The sequence below is a fragment of the Nothobranchius furzeri genome, chromosome 18 (genome assembly GCF_043380555.1).
Source record: "Nothobranchius furzeri strain GRZ-AD chromosome 18, NfurGRZ-RIMD1, whole genome shotgun sequence".
Taxonomy (NCBI): Eukaryota; Metazoa; Chordata; class Actinopteri; order Cyprinodontiformes; family Nothobranchiidae; genus Nothobranchius; species Nothobranchius furzeri.
Window position 1 is genome coordinate 19,556,293 of NC_091758.1, and position 21,030 is coordinate 19,577,322.

A 21,030-nucleotide genomic window follows, 5' to 3' on the forward strand; every position below is an offset into this window, starting at 1 on the left:
ACCCGTTTTTATCATTGGTCTTGATATTCCATTATGAGACACTGAATTTGGGATTTCTATTAGCTGTCAGTTATAATCAAAATTAAAAACAAACATTTGAAAAATATCTGCCTGTGTAATGAATGATGACTAATATACAAGATACTTTTTGAATGGAATTACTGAAATAAACCTTTTCATAATGTAATTTTATGGCCAGCACCTGTAGATAAACTGGATTAGTTGCTTTCTTTGTGGAACATTAAGAGCATGAGAGGCACAATAATAGAAGCTTGAGTTCAGACAGACTTTATTTTTGTGTGTAAGAATGTTACGTTACACGTTCTCATCACTAAAGATAAGAAATCCGTACATACAATCTGTCCTATTAGTAACAAATTAATAAACATTTACCGACCGGCTGCTGTCAGGCTCAGCTCGCTGAAGGGAGGAGAGCAAGTATAGAAAGACATCAGTCAAAATTAGAACCAAAACATTTTGTGAAAATTAAATCATAGATTTTAAAACAGACAAAAAGAAAATAAATCAACAGTACAAATATCAGGGCACTGGATAAAAAAAACCAAAAGGGTCTCAGAGTATTTCAAAGCAAAGCTAAGACCTCGATCATATGTAAAATTAATTTGTTTAACTTAAGAGGAATCCTGGTATTCCTACCAAAATCAGGGAAAATACAAAGTGGATGAAATAAAAAACCAGTAGGAAGCAAGAATGGACTCTAGTGCTGCCACGAGTCATCCCACTGATACGACGGAGCCATAAACAAATGATTAAACTTCTCCAAACTTTACTTGCGTGGAAGTAAACTTAAAGCTACGAAAAAAACCCAAACCTGTTCCAAACCTTCATCCATAGGCTTCATGTAGAAGGCAGCATTTCACCCCTTAATTAAAAACAGCTCCAGTGACACCAGTCAGGCTCATAAACAACCAGTATGAATCCATCTTCAGAGCAACAGGTGCACCTGTCCTAATCTTTACCATCTGCTGAGGCAGAGCGGGAACGTGAGCGGGATCTGGATCCAGATTCTTTGTTTTGAGGAGGAGCGGGTGAACGTGAGCCGGATTTGGAGCGGGACTTGGAGCGGGACTTGGAGCGGGACTTGGAGCGGGATTTGGAATGAGACTTGGAGCGAGACTTGGAGTGGGACTTTGAGCGAGACTTGGAACGGGACTTGGACCTAGACGGAGATCTGGCTGCAGGTGTGCTTCTTCCTGATGACTTCTTCGCTGGCGTTTGGCTGTGAGATCTGGAGCGGCTCCTGGAGCGGCTCCGGCTCCGGGAACGGCTCCTGGAGCGGGAATAGCTGCGGGAGCGGCTCCTGTTGCAACAGAAGCAACAACAAAAATCATTGATATAGGAAAAAAACTCTTAAGAAAGATCCAAAGTTTCCCCCTTTCAGGAATAATGTGTGACTTTTTTAGAAATCTGCAAAGGTGTAACTTCTTGAGCGCCGCTCAGCATCAGACATTCACCTATGTACAGATGTCAATCACAGCATGCACAAGACACAGAAGTTGGGAGAAAGGTGTGAGGTTAAATACATATTCCACCTAGATGGGGTCACCCGAGAACAAAACTGGGTTTCTGCTTTAAAGATACCCCCACCAAAAACATAACTTACCTCTTGCTGTCCTCAAAGATCTTCAGCTTACGTCCATTCAGCTCTGTTCCATCTAGCTTGGAGATGGCATTCTTCATGTCAGAGCGGGATGCAAACTCAACCACCCTGCATTCAAACACACAATCAGCATTTCACACCAACAGGAGGATCATCTGATAAAAGAGCAGCTCACCCTTCATTTTTAGTGGGTCTGTGTGCGTCCACAAATGTAACTTCACCTGCTTTTCTCATCAGGTCTTTCAGGTCCTATTTCAAAAGCATAACGCACACTTAGTAACAAAATGAAACAAGAAGTGTCACTGTGAGCCTTTTCCACCCTGAAAGGAAAAATTAATCACAAAGCAGTAACAAACTACACATACATGTTCTGTAATCTAACTCTGAGCTTTTCATATGTTCCCATTTCAGCGCAAACCATGTAAACGAAAGAGCCAAACAGTGTTGAAGGCTGGGAAGTAGGGCTGCACGATATTAGGAAAACCTGCGATATTTGATAACAGTGCTTAATATTGTGATATCGATATTACTCGCGATAAATGAACAAATACTAAAGTATGCAGTGTTGATGTCGTCTGGCGTGTGACGTCTGCTCTGGGTTCAAAGCAAACAAAAACTAATGCATGAATTCCATTACAACATAACATTTTTATAGCAAAAATATGCAGCTGCACCTGCTACTGTATTAGCAGCAAAACAACAAACTGCATGCATGCAGTTTCTCAGTGACTTTAAAACATCACCTCCACCATAAAACTTTCTGATGCTCCAAATACAGAAAAACATCCCTTACCAGGGTTTTTTGAATAAATAAAAACATCAAAAAATAAGTTTAAATGTTAAATAATAGTTAACAGCACTTAAATGCAACAGCAAATTCTCTCATTGCTACTGAGCATTTTCTCCACTTATGTGGTTATGATATAAGGCTGTTGCTGTAATTGGGAAGTGAACTGTGCTGGGCCAAACTAGGAGAATATTGAGATTTTCTGAGGGAACAACAATTGTCTACCTTTCAGAAGAGGAACTGGCAAAAAAAACTACATGGAAAATATGTGACAACGTAGTTTTTAACCCCAAATTGAACAAGTTTACCTAGATCTTAAAAAGCAGCTCAGATGAGATGATGAAACTGCAGCTATGATTCTGATAACAAGCTAACAAATTGAACTAGCTCCTCTAAGATAACCGGCTAGCAGAGCTTCTGACTGACAGTTTATGTGCAGCAGCAAATAAACTATCCTGATTAACAAGGTTATAAAAGCTCATAAATGAAAAATCACTTTGATGTGTGGGGAACTTTTCCAGGCCCTCTTTAGCAGGGTGGGACTGGGAGGAGAGTGTTGTAGCCTTTTAGCTGGAAGCTAACCGGAGCCTGGGGCTAACATCACCACCCGGTGGAACACTAGCGACATGAAGGTGGGTTGGTTCACCGGCACATGTCGGAGTCAGCCCATGATTAACGACACCGAGCGGACTCACGTTCACGTTTGAAAGCAGCGCTGATTCCAGAAACCTCAGCACAAAATTGTGTTCGTTGCTCTGTGCCAGCATGACGAACAACGGAACGGCGCCGCTAACTCGGTTTGGGTGTTGCTTTCCATCCTAAGGGTCTACGTAGGGGGCGGGCGTATTACGTAAACGGACCCATCTGATTGGCCGCATATCAGAAGGGCTACATTTGATTGGTCAAATAATACTTCCGCGTAAAAAACAGAGCTGGTTTACGAAAAACTGATATATGACACGGATGGAAATGTTTGAACCAAACATTTATCGCTGTTTTTGCCGTGCTTTGCGATGGGCCTATCGCACGTCCTGTTATCCCGATGACGACAATTTTTCAATATATTGTGCAGCCCTACTGGGAAGTTTGGCCTTTGTATTTTGTATTATCAATGTTTAACTCAACAAAATCAAATCTGAAAGTGTGTGATGTTTTAAGACAATCCGAGTTTAAAACTCCAGATTTTTTTTGTATGATCAGAATCTCTACAAGTTTGTGTTGTGTCAATGTTGTGTTTTTATTTAGATCTGAAGACCCAGTATGACAAAAGTAGGTCTATGTGCTGTTCTTACAGTAATCCTACGTTGGCTCAACAAGAAGTCAAGTGTTTACATGATTTCTTTGTGACTAACTTTCTACCCCTTTACCACCCGACCCTGAAAGAACCCAATCAACTGAGTTTTATGCTACTTACCGTTTAAAACCCAGGGAGACATTAGCATAGAGCCACTTGTCCAAATACCAAATGGGAACCAATGCAGTGTAAAGCCCTTGAGCAACGCTCTCGAGAAACGCCCTCAGCATCCGGCCTCCACAAGTAAGGAACCACCAGAGAGAAAGTAGGGGGTGCGGAGTGTGCCCGACTCAACACCCCCCCAGCTCCATCAGCCACAGAAAAAGACCCAAATAGGAGACTGTAGGGGATGGTGGGTTTGAGGGGGTTACAGCAGTCGGAGATGCCAGCCCACAGAACCTCCAGACTGTGGCTACGGCCCTCCTAAGGCTACCGTATCCTGCGCTAGACCAGACCACTTTCACCCGCTACGGGGCCCAGCCAAGACTTTAGACCGGCAGCAACTGCGTGTAAGGAAAGGCACCAAATGAACACTATTCAGGAGAAAAAAAAACCAGCAGAGGGCGCTAAAATTTCTATCACACCAGTGGAGGGTGTTCTTTTTTTTATTACCTCTGATTTAAAGGAAACCATATCAGAGGATCTGTTTATTAAAAAAAAAAAAAAAAAAAAAAAGAAAATAGTTTTGTTGAAATGTTCATCATCAACAGTAACTAACGCTGTGTGAAAATAAGGGTGGGCTAGTGAGAAAAAACTAAAACTAGGGATTCAATGAGTATCAATAATATCTACAAGTAAAAAAAATAAAAAATCTTTACACCAATGCATTTAAAAACTAAAATTGCTTAAATTCACAAATATGCTGGAAATATAAAAATGCTGTAATCTTTTTAAAAGTATGAAATCAGATAATTCTGCATTCTTACCTGCCAGCTAATGCGTGAAGAGAGATTCTCCACAATAAGTCTGTGGTCGGTCCGCATGGGAGGGCCGTACCTGTACAGGTAAACAAAACCACGTTTAGCGCCTCGTGATTTTTATCTTGAGAGACGCTATAGAAATTTTCTTCTTCTTCTTAACACCCACAAAAGAGATTCACACACACACCTTTACCCTTTAACCTGAGCTGTGACCTTACCACTAAATCTAGTCTTTACCTCTTTATTTTCACTCCTGCAGCATTTATTTTGCCTTTGCCCAAGGCGATGTTGATATTTGCTTTTGCACAAAGTACAGAGAAACAAAATAGGTTTAAGTCTGTTGTACCTGTATCCACTGTTGCGGCGATAGCTGCTGCCACCACTGCTACTAAAGCGTCCTGCTCCTGGACCACCACCTCCTCTTCCTCTCCTGGAGCGAGCATGCTCAATTGTGACCCTAAGAAAAAGCAGAGCAGCTTTAAGTCAATTCAAAGAACAGAAATCACAAAACAATCTGACGTCGGATAAAACATGCATCCAGTAAAGAGAGAAAAAACTGCTTTGTCATGAATAGCGTTGTAACGGTGCATGTTTTTTTAATTCTGATTTTTGGCTACGAAACATTTTGGTTTTTTAACGACATGTACTGAATTATAAGGCTGAACAGTTAATTGCATATGCAATTATATTGCAATGTGACTAACTGACATTTCCTAATTGCAATGGCTGCAATTTGACTGGCCGCGAGATCTGGGAAAATCACTTGAGAGCTCCTCAAACAAGACAGGGAGAGAAGAAAACACTGCGCTTTAACCTGTTATAAAATGGCTTCAGGCTCAACAGAATCCAACGCTGCACAAAGTTTGGTACCAAAGAGGACATCAGTTGTGTGGAAATATTTTGGCTATAAAAAAGATGCTGCGCAGAATCTGCCTTGCTACTGTTGCTGCCTCATGAGATAACACTACGAACCTTTATCAACACCTAATAGAGATGCATGTTTTTCAAAATTTCTTCAATCGGCTATTGACGCCCCCTAATGGTTAACCAGAACTATTGCGTTCCAAGAATGAAATAACTAAGAATAAACTGCTCCTATGCCATGCTCTTTGCCAACAGCTCCATATATGAGTACATTTGTTTGGTCACGGGACAAGCTCATTTCTTCTTCGGTGGTTGCCCAGTAAACATATTTAAAGTGGTGCTCTTGTGCCCTCTAGTGGCACAAAATAAATTGCACTCAAACACAGCAGAAGTACTTAAATCTGCATTCCGGAGTTTTCCCCTTTCAGAAATGATGTATGATTTTTCAGAAATCTGTTAAAGTGATTATCTCATCATGTACTGATCTTTTTTTTGCTAAGCACGCCCCCCTGCCCCGCAGAGCTCCATTCAATAGGAAACTGGGCGCTGACCAGAACTAACAATAGCGTTAGACTACCGCTTATTTGCTTCAAATTTAAGGAATACCTCGGTTGATGCAGAGTTGATGAACTTTTCACAGACAAGTCTCTAAAATATAAATATTATGAGAACACAACATGACATAATAATACTCGTAAAACAGCGTGTTTTTGCTCTTTTTGTCGGCTAAGAAGCACATTTATAAACAGAAACGTGCAGCCGCGATGTTAAACAGAACGATACTTTTTGTGTGATATGCTTGTCAGCCACTAGATGGTGCCATCAGATAAGCAGTGTTTCCCTTACATAGGCGTAGCTGTGGTGGCCCGCCACGGATGAAATCCCAGCGCCACGCCTACAAGACGCCAAGTTTTTTTTTTTTTTGCGCCGTTTCCCGAAGAAGCAGCGGGAACTACTCTGTTGTTGCTTGTGATCACAGCTGGCAGGGTAGGGTGGTTACAGCTAGGGATGAGACGGATACTCATTTCAGACTAGTATCCGGTAAAGATAAAGCATTGTTGATGAAGCAAAGAAACAGATTCCTGCGTTTGTTAGTAATTTTATTTATTAGGTGCATCTGACCTGTTCTATTTTTCTCTGAAATGAGATCAAATCAGTGCTTCTATGGGTTTTCTCCTCTCTGCAGTAGAAAATTTTACTTTATTATAATGTTCACTGTAATGCATCTTGGTGTTCTTAACAATAAATTAAATCAAAAATATTGGTCAATAATGCTAAATATGTAAATTTGTGTTTCAGTCATTTTTATACTGACTTAAAAATACTTCATTAAGTCTACTAAGCAGGGGTGTAGAACGTGTTTAATAGGGCCAGCCCAGTAATGATCTTGGACCAAAATAAAGAGGACAGAAAGTCAAATAAGGGAGGGCAAAAGGAGATGTTTTTCCAGACGCCAAGAAAAAAATAAATGCCAAATCCCCCCTGCAAAGTGTGTCACTGAGTTTAAAACAAAAATTATTTTTGTGCAAATATTGGTGTATCCACCTTTAATACTAGTTATTAAAATGCAGTACTGGCTCCGTTGTTTATGAGAAACTGAAAGTTGCAGTGTGTGACATCCACGATGCTGTAGTTTTTTTAGCTGTAGTCAAAAGTAATGTCTAGCAAAGGTGCAAACATCTTTCTTTAGAAGAAGGCTTTTAGCGCTTCTACATGTGGTTTTAAAGACATTTAAGACAATTAGAACAGAGGAAAGAGCTGCAGCGATGTCCGCTTCAGATGCCATCTTCATTGTTTGAGAAACTCAGCATTGTGGTGTGTGATGCACGCTGCTCAGCCATACCTGCAAACTCGAAGGGTGTGGAAAAAGAGGACTGAAACCCATTGCTGATACCAAAAAGGACCCCCCCCCCCCCCCCAACCCCAAAAAACCGCTTTGGATCTACACGATTCACGTGAATGCCCCATTTGGCTTCTAAAACAGCGACTTTCCATTTGGCTTCTAAAACAGCGATTTTCACCAAAAAGCAGATACATCAGCACTGATTAGCTCGGTTAGAACTCTCAGGGGGTGGGGTTATTAGAAGAGTTCCCAGACCTAATGCTTCCCATAAAAAAGCATGGGGCTGGCTGGTCAGGCTACACCTGTACACCCCTTGTCAGGAAGCAGTGACTGCTCTTTAGTTGATAAAAATGATGACTGTATACATAGAAACTAAGAAAAGATGTTTACCTTTCGCTGCACAGTTCTTTCCCATTCAACTCATACACAGCGTCATCTGCATCCCTGTGGTCATCAAACTCCTGAAAAGGACAACATAATTTTATAGAATTGCTTTTAAAAAGGCAGGAAGAAATCCAGCCATCTGATATACTGTCATACTAACCACAAATCCAAATCCATTCTTCAAGTTGATCTCTCGAATCCGTCCATATCCTTTGAAAAACTTCTCCACGTCTCTCTCTCTGGCGTGTGAGCTCAAACGGCCGATAAATATGCGATTGCCACTCATTTTGATATTTGCTGGAACTAGAGGACATGTAAATGATTAAAACACTCCTTCAGAGGCCAAGGCAAGCATGAAACAGCCTAAATATTAACAGAGAAGTAGCGGTTTGTAACTAACGCCGTTTCTGCTGACATTACAAAATGCAATGCCCCTTATAAATCAATTAACTTGATGTGATTAGTACAGTTGTAGTTGTGCGTTCCCTGATGTATGGTCGTCACTTCCTCTTTAAACATTCATTAGTGAGTGGAAAAAGTTAAATGAGAGTTTATTATAAATTTAAAGCCTTAAAAACACCAGAGTTAAACTCGAGACGGAGCAAAACCAAAAGTATAATTATCCAGTTGCAACTTTCAGGATGTCCGAGCATCTTTCATAAAGTTTCATTCAATGAGACATTGATCTGCTCATTTCAAAGGTTATCAAATGATTTACGAGCTGTTTTTAGTTTGTGATCTTTCTAGAGAATCAGATGATGTATGTCTGCTAATAAAAGCTTCATACGTATTAGGCCTAGGGCCTCGCGCCTGCTGGAACACACCGTTAAACTGCGCAACTCAACTACATCTACTTACAAACGAGATAATCAAACAAGCAAAATTTTTACTATTGTCATACGAATTTAACTTTTAAGCTGTTTAACGTGACGTTCCACTATAATATCTTATTTCCACCATGACAAATTGGGTGTAGTAGTTCGCCTCATGGTCGCTTGGTTAGCCAAGGTAAGCTAAGAGCAGGCGTCACTGTTCAGAGCATCCTAATACACAGCTATCAGTCAAAAAAACACAAAAACATTGTTCAAAATGGTTTAGAATTAATTCATTCACCTGCTCACCAGTATGTTTTGATAGCTGGTGCTGCTTCGAGTCGGTTGTTTGTGACACTGGTCAGCTCTCAGAAGTAGGTCAACCACTGTACTACTGAATCAAAATGGCGACAGAGTCCAAAGAGCAGGAAACGGACGGTGTCCTCGCGTTGCCAAGTATTTTGCACTGGTCACGTGATAAAGTAAGAAAACGTTTATGGTGCGTTTAGAAAATCGCGAATACAAATTTATTATTTTATACTGATCCATAAACAATACGTAAATATTTCAAATGCTGTATAATGAACAAAATGTGCGTGTCTTTCTTTGAATTACGAAGAAGGGTAACAAAAGAATAACTGGCAACCCATCTTACCTGGTTTGGGAACATAGCTAGCTCGGAAATAAGGTCATTTTCAGCGTTCTCTCATTTTTGTAGAAACGGAAATTTCCATAAACTGTTGTCTATTTAAAAAGTAAACGTAAAATGCAATTTAGCAATAACCATATTCCAAAAAGGTAATTTAATACTCATTTATAATTCCTGGTCGAAAAAAATGAGGTCAAAATTGCTTTTGCAATTCATCTCTTTATTCTAGAACTAGAGTCATTCTTAGATCAGGTTGGGATTAGGAAAGAAAATACAGTTTAGGTTGACATTGTACAGCAGGAGATAAATAACTATTCCATGGCCTGCTTTAAGTGATAAAAAAATCGGTTAAACCGATCACTGTACAGCTCCATCAACTCAAAATATTCCAAATGTCTGAACACAATACATGGGGAAAGTAAATCAATAACATAGCTTAGTCGTCAACATGAAAAAAATAAAATAAAACGATTTCCTCCTGTTTCTGTAAAAGTCCTGCAAGAGAAGGTGGACCATCAGTTGTACCAGAAGTCATGTGATCTACTTCCTGACAGAAGATGGCTGTTCATCAACACACCACAGGGCCAGGAGAAACTTAAAATCACAAGGTCACAGCCACAAACGCCTGCTATTCCTGGGGAAAACAGTTGCTGCTGTGTCCAGTTGCCATCCTCTCTTCCCACTCTGATTAGAAGTAATTATTGACTTTAAAAATAATCTGCTGATCTCACTGTTGTAAAACTTTTCTCTAACTCTAGAGAAAAATGAATAGTCAAACTAGATGAAACACCACTATTTTGATTGTTGATGCAAAAAGTGGGGTACCTTGTAAAAAGGGGACGAAAACAGAACATAACAAGTACTACTAATAATGATAAAATTACAAAAATGGTACAAAGATACATCTTAAAACTTAAATCGGAAAATAATTGAAATGGGAAAGAGTGAGAATTTTACATCATTTTAATTTATTAATAATAACAATAATAAAATGATTTGAACACATCATACTGTTGGAAACATCTTGCAAAAATCAACACATTCCTCTGGACTGATGACCTTATTTCTTCCACACCTGTAAAGGCACCATCAGGGCTGAATAATAGAAACAGGTGTTGGTAAAATACTGTAAGCTGCCACCCAAATGGTCTCAGTTTCAGGAAAAGCTTTATGTTTTTCAGTAGGATTCTGAACCCGTGAAAACAGCTAAACTAACATATCTGTTGGTTTAAAAATCAAAACTGATTGAAATCATTTCAGAAATTGAAATATTGGATAAAAAACACTCAGTTGTTGTTCAGATATAACTTTATATCAAGCAACAGTGGGTAAACAGTTTATCTTACAAAAAGTCTCTTTAGCTTTACTTTTTTTGTTGAAACAAATTAAAATTTACAGCTTTAAAACCAGGATATTCTTGTTCACATTGAACATTTTTTATACGCCTGTTCCTAATTTAAATATTCCTGCTTTTTTTTTTCTTTGTTACATTTTACACAGCATGTTAACTTCTTTGAAACAGGGTTGTAATTGTGTGAGCATTAACACAGGACATGTGGAAAAAGACGAGCATGAGGCACACCCACAGGTCTCAGAACCTTCCCCGGATCCTACATTACATTACATATGGCTTGCATAATTTGACAAACACCAAAAGGACAAAAAAAGATCTTCTCTGGGGATTTTTGGGGCTAAAACTAGCCGTTGTTGAGCAAAAAGTGATTCAGAAAATAAACTTTTATCCCCATTCCTGATTTATCGATTTTAAGTTTTGCATTTACTAAAATAAATAAAATAAAGGGGACATATGTTAAACTCACCCTTTGCATCCTTTTGAGCTGCCATGTGGGTCTTTACTGCCTCTAGAAACACTCCAGATGTGAATAAAAGCTGCCCATCCATATTCTGTCAGTGTTTGGTTTAGGAGTTATGCGCCTAAAACAAGCCAGATCAAAAAGTCCCCTTTTGTGATGTCACAAACAGGTGAATTATAAAAGAACAACCTCTCATCTGCAGGTAGAAGAGCAGCAGCTCTTTTCTGGACCATTTCCAGATAGAAGAGCTTGTCAGCTTATAGCAGCCTGAGCGAAGAGGGGTGGGTGTGGCCTGCTCTAGCTTGTTTTTCTTAGTGACAGAGCCTGAAACAGCTCATTCTGGAAGGTACTAAAACTGTCAACAATAAATGTGCTGAAATTACTTTATGTGAGAGGGGTTTAGTGCAAAGAACCTCATGAACATGTTTTGTATCTCGACTATAGGGCTATTATAGGTCATAATATGTCTTCTTTAAACAATCTGATCTGAAGGGTTGAGCCTGCTGTTTTGGTCAAGTTAAATTCCCTTTTATCTGCCCAGATGTTTGAGTCGACCCACCATGATGGAAAAACATTTCAGTGTTTCTCTTTACTTTCATTAAAGAAAATAAGTTTAGAGCACTTTAAACCAACTTATGGATGCTTTATATTCTCTAATTTATACTCTTGAAGCATAAAAATCACTTGGATGTTAAAACAAAATGTGGATAAAAGGATTGCCAGAATAGAAGCTGAATCTTTTTAGAGTGGTTTCTTCTGAGATGCTCACCCAGAGTTAAAAGTAAAATTTGCTCAGGATTGTTTGCAATAATTGAGAAAGTTGTTACCCATCCAGTGCTCATTTATGATTTAAATTTCCGAGAAAGAGATTTTCTTTTTTATTACAAAAGTAAAAGGAAAATTAATACAAGACGACATCCTTGTGGATGTCTCAAGTTTTCATTTTTTCTCATTAAAACTCAAGTAAACAAAAACTCAAGAATGTCCAATGAAAAGTTCCACACATGAAACCAAAGTGAGCAGTATCATCTGAAGGCCACTTAAAGGTTAGTTTACCAGAACTAGGTGATTAGCAGTTTCCCGGTAACGTCACTGCCTGTTTTAGTTTTTTTAGTTTTGTTTTGTTTTTGTGGGTGGGGGGGTGGGGTGTGTGTGTGTGTGTGTGGGGGGGGGGGGGGTTGTCGTACAAAAGCAGCTTAGAAGGCAGGGTGGGGATCAAGGCTGACAAGGGTTTTGAACTTTTGTGGAAAAAGACTAAAAATCACTTTGAAAAAAAAAGATCTGTTGGAATCTGGTCGATGCGTCAGGGCTCAGATCAAAGTTTTGCTGTCATTCCTGTCGTCCACAGGTCCAAAATCTCTGGCAGCAGGAGACTCGGTTTTTCCTGCCTCTTAAATCTCTCAGAGGCTGAACTGTGAGGTCAGGAGGTCAGGGGGTGAGTTTACACCCTGGTGTGGCGACAGCTGTGGGAGGAGCCTGAGCCAGTGGCAGCCGCACCAGATGAGGGCGAAGGGTCCTCATCGCTCGACTCGTTCTGCTCCTCTTTGTGGAGGCCGAGGCTGATGTGGCTCTGCAAAGCCGCCGGGGTTAACCACTCCTTGGGCAGGCAGCTCTGCAGGAAGGGGATGCAGGAGCTGAAATAAGCCAGTCTGTTAACCCAGCGAGGGATTTCTCGTCCACACAGCAGCTGGAAAAAAGGCGTGGTGGCGTTCATATTAGGCATTTTTACTGAAAGTTCGAAACATTCACATATCTCAAATATATGCGCCCAGCAGGGCTCTGAGATCCTAGGAAGCAGTCAACTGGTAGAACCTTGGGTCAGAACCAAACAGGGTGAAGCTGCTTTTAGCTACTATGCTACACACAGATGGAGTCAGCTTCCTCATGACCTCAAATGTGCCCCAGCTCTTAATAACTTTTAAATCAAAATTGAAAGCCTTCATGTTTTCATGAGCATTTGAATGAATGTTCTTATACTGCACAATCTGCACTGTAACTGCTCACCCTTTAACTTTGTTTTTTTTTTTAAATTGTATTTCCTGTCACGTTGATTTTAATGTTCTTGCTATTCTTGCAAATGGAAAGCACATTAAACTGCCTCTATGTATGAAATGTGCTCTATAAATAAAGCTGCCTTGGCTTGCCTATAGTGGTCCAGACAAAAGGACCATTGTCAGGGCCGTTCTCAACCACCAGGAACAAAACTTTACACTTGCCACGAGATTTGCAACAAAATTTTAGAGCAGCCACATAACTTGAAACAAAACAGGATATATGTTACACCTAACACATAACATGCAACAAAACTTTACAACTGCCACAAGATTTGCAACAAAATCTTAGACCTGCCACATAACTTGCAACAAAATCTTAGACCTGCCACATAACTTGCAACAAAACTTTACAACTGCCACAAGATTTGCAACAAAACTTTAGACCTGCCACATAACTTGCAACAAAACTTTACAACTGCCACATAACTTGCAACAAAACGTTACACCTGCCACTAGATTTGCAACAAAATGTTACACCTGCCACTAGATTTGCAACAAAACGTTACACCTGCCACTAGATTTGCAACAAAACGTTACACCTGCCACTAGATTTGCAACAAAATGTTACACCTGCCACTAGATTTGCAACAAAACTTCACACCTGCCACCAGATTTGCAACAAAACTTCACACCTGCCTCGAGATTTTCAACAAAACTAGTCCTGTCATGAGATTTGCCACAAAAATTCACATCTGCCAACAGATTTGCAACAAAACTAGTCCTGTCATGAGATTTGCCACAAAAATTCACATCTGCCAACAGATTTGCAACAAAACTTTAGACCTGCAACATAACTTGCAGCAAAATTTTAGACCTGCCACATAAATCGCAACAAAAATTTACACCTACCACAAGATTTGAAACAAAACTATAGACCTGCCATGAGATTTGTAACAAAACTTCACACCTGCCACAAGAGCCTCCATAACATCAACTGAAGGTTTATGAAAAGCGGCATTGAAGTCCAGTGGGTGGTTGCCACCACTGTCACCTTGGCTGTATCACACATGTCTAGTCACTTCTGGAAAAGGTAACAACATAGACTCCTCACCCATGTATGTTGTCCTGTGCAGGACATTTAAGCATAAACTGGCTGGAACTACATTATTAAAGGTGGATTAAAATATGATAAAATGAATGGCCTTGCACAAACTAACGCCATATCCATATTCTGATACTCTAGCTCATTTCTCTGCGCAGTGGGAGCAACAACAGAAGATGCTGACCTCAGATAACGAGGAGGAGAAATGGTTGCAGTTTTTGTGCATTAGGTGGTAGGCGTTCCCTTTGAACTCTTTACCGAGCTCCTCCATGATTTTATCTATGTCCTCCTCTGTGAAGTCTGTGGTGCCCAAAACAATGGCTTCTCTGCGGAGAAAAGGAGTCACATCAGAGCACCTATCTCCATCTTTGACTTCCCTGTGCTTCATAAGGTGAAATGCTCACTTGAATTTGAACGTCTCTCCCAGTTCGGCGGCGTTGCCGGGGTTGATTTCAAAGATGCCGCTAAAAGGGTAGGGATGACCTCCGTATGCAAATTCTGAAGATGCAAAACATGGGTTAGTTACTTAATAGCTGTGATTGTAGAGAATGAAGCAAATATTGGCTTACACATTGTAATTAAATGACTTGGACTGACTTGAATAAAGGCTTCTGTGCTCTACCATTACAGCTCAAATTATTAGCTACTGTCTTCTGATTAATGCTGACTAATAGTTGCAGTGAATTCTTCTCTTTAGGAAAACAACATTAAGACAAAAACACAAAACAAGGCTCTAGACTAAAAGAGGAGAATGCCACTCTCATCACGTTTCTCTGCATAGAGTCAATATTTTCCTGTGCCAAAGGCATAATGGATTCCCAGTACTCAAGTTTCTTCCCCTCTATTTTGAAAATAACACACACACACACACACACACACACACACACACACAGAGTGACTTAGTGGTGACTCAAGTAAGAGAAACCAGGTCACGCTATAAGGAATTTGATTACATATACCTATTTTAAAATCGCATCTGGGTCTGTGAACGTTCAAACATCACACAAAGCTTCCTGTTTGGCCAGCAGCACTAACAACGTGTATTTTACGGAGGAGGAAGAATAAAAATGGTCTCACCTCTGCCATAAATCTCAATGCCTGAGTGGAAGACACCAATGCCAAGATTGGAGGTGTATTCGTTTATCCAGTACTGCAGGGAAAAAGGCAGAAGCACAGAGTCAGGGAAAAGAAGCAATGCAGCAACCGGGCTCTCATCCTTTCCTCCTAAATAATGCAGAGAAACACATTTGGCATTAAATGCTAACAGAGAAGAATTTTTACTTAAAGATCTTCAACCACGTTTTAGTTGTTATATCCTGTTAAAAGACAGATACAGTTGATACTTCTGGAAACAAGTCAGGTAAACTGCTGCTGAGTTTTCCCACCGTGGGACAAAATGGATATTTATTTTCTATTCTATTTATTTTATTCTAAAAGCAGACAGGTCTCTGAGTAGATGCAACTAAATAATCTGTTTTAGAGACCAGTATGTTGGTCAGCCACAGACTAGATGGATGTTGGATCTAATAGAAACAACAAGATTTCAGAGTGACCAACAGAAATTCATGACTGAACTGCAAACACTACCAAACTCCTAATGCTCTTATTTTGAAAATTCCTCACTAGCTCCACAGGAACAAACTACAAAGTGGTGTTAGCAGCTGTTTCTGTTATCGTTCCTTTAATCACATTTACAAATCTGATACATTCTCTGAATTAAAAAATAGTTTAAATACTGACAAGGCACATTTTCCTGTTTCTCTTTTTCAAAACATTTAAGCTTTTAAGTTTTTAGCGAATTCCCCCAGCTCCAGGTATAAAAAGCACATTTTTAAAAGTCTTTATTGCTGTGAGAAAAGGTCTGAAAATACCATGACCAAGAGACGTTGTTGATGGTGCAGATGCATGTGATCCATTTTAAAGCAGACTCACGATTAGAACTGCTGTTTACCTGCATTTATCAGCAAACATTTAATTTCCTGCTGCTTTTTCCTATTTAGACTTTTAACTAATGAGCAATCCTGGAGTTAACTTTGCAGAAAAACCTTGTTAAGTGACTGATCACATGGCTGATGATCAATCACTCCCTCTGGCTAAGGAGAGGAACATCAATCAGCCTTGGACAGCATTGTTAACGCACACTCTCTCTCTCTCTCTCTCTCTCTCTCTCTCTCTCTCTCTCTCTCTCTCTCTCTCTCTCTCTCTCTCTCTCTCTCTCTCTCTCTCTCTCTCTCTCTCTCTCTCTCTCTCTCTCTCTCTCTCTCTCTCTCTCTCTCTCTCTCTCTCTCTCTCTCAGCAACATTTCCACATTGCTTTTCTGGTCTCTGCGTTTCCCCAGTGACCTCTAGTCTTATCGACTCACAAGACTTTGTTTCCCAACAACAAAATCCTGACTTTCCTCCAGGGGAACATCCTGCAAGGACAAAATCTTCATCCTGAATTAAATTAGATTCAACCCGAGCTGAGTTAAAAAAAAAGAAAGAACACCATGGATAAACCTTTGATTCTTGTCACTTTGTATTGTTGATGTTCATCCTCCCTCCATCCTGGTATGACTCACTCTTATCATGCTGCCTCCTTCTTCTATTCTTGAGTTTAATTCTCTTTGAGGAATTTCAGGCTAGATCTGACTGCCGTCACCCCCATAATGCCGCTCTGTAGCACTCAGCGGGCCTGGCGTGACCTGTTAAGTTGCTCCACAGCAGGGGAAGGCAGGAATTTATTTAATCAGACCTTTGAGCAGCTGTTGCTTCTGTGAGATGACTCGATGATATGAGGAGAGACCTGTGAGTGCAACGCTGGACCTTGGCTCCAGGTGTGAGTACGTTTTCATATGTGTGAGCATGTCCTCCAAAATCACAGCTCCTCACATTAAGAAGGTCTGAATGTCAGCTGCAGCCTTTTGTGTGGGTTTGAGATGGCTTTCCAAGCTCTGAGTGGGTTTTCTCCTCCACTGTATAATTTTTTTTTAAATTTGGTAACGTAGAAGTTAAAAGTCATCCCCACCACTTACTCCAAGCAGCAGATGATCTCTTAAAATATAGCAATCAACCATTGGCGTGAATCTTGTTTATTAGTTAGTAAAACATCTACAAATTAAAGCAACACTGAAGCCTTTTTAACACTGATTTCAAACTGGTTTCAGTGATTCTTTAGTCAGAAACTTGAGCAACTTCTTGTGGTTCGGGTGGGCGGTCGCTACCCGTTTTACAGCAACAGCTATTTACTATAGGGCTGGGCAATAAATCAAAAATGTATCTTTATCAAAACTTCTGACTCTAACAATATCATTTTTCCCATGACAATAAATTTGATAATAAAAAAATTAATAGATAGTGCAGATGTATGTTGGCGACGTTGATGTCCCTTTAAGAAGCTGTACCAGCTTCAGTCATAATACTCGTAACAGCCCCATCTAGTGGACAACTTTTGTTTTTGCGCAGGAGAGCCGGTGTCGGTACATGATCTGCTCGGGTGCAAGATCGGCTCGGGGTCCTTCGACTGCCGATGACGTCAAAGTACGGCAAACCCACTCGGACAAAATACACTACACATCTATACTGTTGGAAAGAATTTAGCAGTTTCGTTATTAAAATAATGTTTCTTAAGACGTAAGTTTGTGTTTATAAAGGTATTTGTAAAATAAAACACTATTTTATTCATAATGTTGAACTCCTCTTTGAGCACATCCCTTGAAGAATCATAGGTATTAGCAACACCTGTGAAATTGTATTTGCAGGAAAGAAGTGTGTCCCGTTTATTTAAGTATTTTGTGTTTAGAGTTTTTGACGTCTTGTCCATGAGTAGTTCAGTTACGCTCATAGCTGCTAGCATAAACTCTGGAGTTAAAAGTTTTCTGGCTTTACTAAAATACCTGTCTGTACTTATTTGATTGATGGTATTTTTACTTTCTATTAGACTCCAAATGTAATCATTTGGCACGTTTCTAATTCATTATTTGCAATAATGTAATCGGCAATATTAGCATTAGCATTCCTATGGGTTTTTCCATGTATATTAGCATTGCGCTAACCACTCGCTGCCAAATTGCAGCCTTTGAGATTAGAAAATCTCCTGGCTTTACTAAAGCCAGGATCTGTCTGTACTTATTTGATTGATGGTATTTTTACTTTCTATTAGACTCCAAATGTAATCATTTGGCACGTTTCTAATTCATAATTTGTAATAATGTAATCGGCGATATTAGCGTTAGCATTCCTATGGGTTTTTCCATGTATATTAGCATTGCGCTAACCACTCGCTGCCAAATTGCAGCCTTTGAGATTAGAAAATCTCCTTTTGTCACATCGCAATTTAATTGCACATGCAGTTAATCGTTCAGCCCTAATATACATGCAGCTCTATGCTAAAAGTGTATTTTCAAAGAGGTAATGATGGATTTCTTTGTAAAAGTTGTCCATCTTTCCAATAGAAAGATTTGCCTGGACCAACGTAACGTGATAACAACGTAACGTGATTACGTAATTCCGTCAGGTTCATGTTCAGCCAATCAACTACTTAGACGTCATCGGCGGTCGACGGACCCCGAGCCGATCTTGCACCCGAGCAGATCCTGTACCGACACCGGCTCTTTCGGCTCCCAAGTGGCTCCTCAGATTTTCTGTTGCGTAGAGTACATTGATAACCAAAATAATGCTAAACTGTATGTAAAATAATTTACTAATGTAAAAAAAGCAATATATCAAATATTTATCATTTCTATGGATTTAATAACTGAACACTTTAAGAAATCTCCACTTTCCGACTGCTGGCGTTCATTTTCTCACCGCCTTCGTCGCGCTCTCCTCGCTCTCGCTCGCCTTTTTCCTCCTCCTCATTCCCTCTCGTCTCCCTCCTCCCACATGTGCTCTGCTGTGTGTCTGAGTATGATCCTCCCTCTTCCCCGCCCCTACTGCTCTGTGTGTGGACAGTCTGGACACACAGTTACACATGTTGACCAATCGCCTGTAGCTTTCACCAGGGCAGGGGGGAGGGGGGAGGGGAGGGGACGGCTCCCAATGACGAGCCGGCTCCCGTCGTTCACTTCAAAGAGCCGGCTCTTAGAGCCGGTTCGTTCGCGACCGACACATCACTAGTAGTTATCGTCCATTTATCGTTATCGAGGCAACTCCTCAACACATTGTGATATTGATTTTAGGCGATATCGTCCAGCCCTACTGTTACAGCAGCTAAAATTAAAGTTAACAGTTACGTTTTTCCCGACTGTCAGTAAAAAACACAAGAAGAAGAAGATTGTTTATTTTGTTGGCATCATGGCGGATCCTAGAAGTAAAAGTAAGAGTAATGTTGGCAAATAGCTAAAACCTGAGGAACTTCGGCATGGCCTACGCTTGTTTCAGGATGCTAAGCTACGAAGTCACGGACAGATGGTGGCTTCTTTAGTATCAGTTGGCTTGTGTTAGCATTAGCTCGTTGTTAGAGTGTCTATCAGACGGACACCCACCGCTGATTCACTTGGGGACAACCTAATCCAAGATGGCTACCCCCTACAAGAGCGTGAAATGTGATTTTCAAAATTTAAACCAAAACAGCTCATACTGCATTATTTTCCAACACATGATGACCACGGTTTGAAAAAGAAGCGGATGGTCCTCCAAGGAGGACGATCTTTCCTGTTATGATAGAAACTTGTTCTAAATGTCGATTGAAGAAGACAAACTTGCTCATTTTAAACTTTGTGAAGCACTTTGGTCGGTGGAAGTTGTTTTAGATGTGATATAAAATAGATGTAAGCACATGATTTATGGCTCATGGTAAACAGAGTCATTGTGGTGCATGTGTGCTCACAGCAGCACAGACTGTTCAGTGTTTGGGAACAGGCAGTGGCACTGGAGGAGGACTCTTGTTTGTGTGAATGTCACGTGAACTGACAGGACACACTAACAGAGGTCAAACTGTTATTCACACTGAAGTTAGAAATATGACCCCCCCCCCCACCCACCCAACCCCACACACACACACACACACCCCACCCCAAATAAAATTGGGAATGTCTGAGGACTGCAGTCCTCACCAAACTCAGATCTTCAGTTTATTTAGAAAATTGTGTGGATTTGTTTTTAAATAATTTTGCATGTGCTCGAAGATAAAAACAATAGTTTATTCTTACCATATCATACACGTTAAGGATGACAGGTTCATTGGCCATGGTTTAAACCTGAGCTGGGAAAGGCAAACGAAGGTTTTCAGCACCTCCACACCCCGGTGATGGCTTCAGCTTCAGCTCATTCCCCCCTGCAGAGAAACAACACCTGCATGGACGCTGCTGTCGGAGCCAGATCCTCCGGGAGTCACAGGGCCATCATGGCAGGAGGAAACCGTGGAGCTCAGACCCCATCAGGGTAGCGGACGAGGCCCATCTACTGATTCCGAAAATGTCTACTGTCAAGAAAATCGATGCAGGCAGGAGGTTCGTTTGCGTGATGAGAGCAACCAGCGCGCCTCAGAACATCAGATCAGAAGTTAAACCAGATCCAGGAGCGAGATTAAAGGCCTGCATGTGTCGCTCCTGTCATCACGGGCGAAGAGGCGACAGCTGGGGCGGGCTGATGTCGACAAAGGAGGCGGACTGCGGGTCATTTTCACGCAGATGCTGTAGGGGCATGCGCCGGATAGGAGTCTCGACTTTTGGGGGTCAATTACAGCTAATGGGGGAGTCAAGTTCACCAGCAGCATCCCCGAGCGGTACTGGTTGTGATGGTGCTGCTGCTGGCCCGTATCCAGTCTCCTCCTCCTCTTCTTCTGGATCCGGGGGGCTCAGACCTCCCCGGCTGAAGTCCTCCACCGTCGACGACCGGGTTCCCCGAACATGGAGGCTGACACGTTCTCCAGAAGGTCTTGCTCCAGCTGAGATGTGTCGTGCCGCTGGGATCCGGTTCTTGGCTCTGCCTCGCTGCTTGATTACATCATATCTGCCTCCAACAGC

General features: G+C 40.9%; 2 protein-coding genes across 3 annotated transcripts; both read right to left on the minus strand.

Annotated features, from left to right (window-relative positions):
- Positions 1 to 272: 272 nt before the first annotated feature.
- Positions 273 to 8,974, minus strand: srsf5a (serine and arginine rich splicing factor 5a). Of its 2 annotated transcripts, none has more exons than XM_015969207.3 (8): positions 8,835 to 8,974; positions 7,874 to 8,016; positions 7,720 to 7,790; positions 4,969 to 5,079; positions 4,629 to 4,698; positions 1,797 to 1,870; positions 1,625 to 1,729; positions 273 to 1,321 (listed from the first exon to the last, which is right to left on the minus strand). In XM_015969207.3, the coding sequence occupies exons 2-8, from the start codon at positions 7,997 to 7,999 to the stop codon at positions 970 to 972; spliced, it is 909 nt and encodes a 302-aa protein (XP_015824693.3). In that variant the 5' UTR covers positions 8,000 to 8,016; positions 8,835 to 8,974; the 3' UTR covers positions 273 to 969. The 2 variants fall into 2 exon arrangements, with proteins under 2 accessions (XP_015824693.3, XP_015824694.3); XM_015969208.3 differs by having other exon boundaries at positions 8,827 to 8,957.
- Positions 8,975 to 12,198: 3,224 nt separating this feature from the next.
- Positions 12,199 to 20,355, minus strand: LOC107391762 (deubiquitinase DESI2). Its single transcript, XM_070547042.1, has 5 exons — positions 20,215 to 20,355; positions 15,162 to 15,234; positions 14,489 to 14,582; positions 14,269 to 14,410; positions 12,199 to 12,675 (listed from the first exon to the last, which is right to left on the minus strand). Exons 1-5 carry the CDS (start codon positions 20,251 to 20,253, stop codon positions 12,430 to 12,432), a joined length of 594 nt encoding a protein of 197 aa, XP_070403143.1. The 5' UTR covers positions 20,254 to 20,355; the 3' UTR covers positions 12,199 to 12,429.
- Between the last annotated feature and the right edge of the window lie 675 nt (positions 20,356 to 21,030).

Coding starts and splice junctions, on each gene's coding strand:
- srsf5a (XM_015969207.3), bottom strand. CDS start 7,999: ATGAGTGGCAATCGCATATTTATCGGCCGTTTGAGCTCACACGCCAGA. Junction 7,791..7,873: donor AGAATGGATTTGGATTTGTG/GTTAGTATGACA, acceptor TGTCCTTTTCAG/GAGTTTGATGACCACAGGGA. Junction 5,080..7,719: donor AAAGAACTGTGCAGCGAAAG/GTAAACATCTTT, acceptor GCTTTTTCTTAG/GGTCACAATTGAGCATGCTC.
- LOC107391762 (XM_070547042.1), bottom strand. CDS start 20,253: ATGGCCAATGAACCTGTCATCCTTAACGTGTATGATATG. Junction 15,235..20,214: donor TCCTTAACGTGTATGATATG/GTAAGAATAAAC, acceptor TTTTCCCTGCAG/TACTGGATAAACGAATACAC. Junction 14,411..14,488: donor GGAGAGACGTTCAAATTCAA/GTGAGCATTTCA, acceptor TTTTCTCCGCAG/AGAAGCCATTGTTTTGGGCA.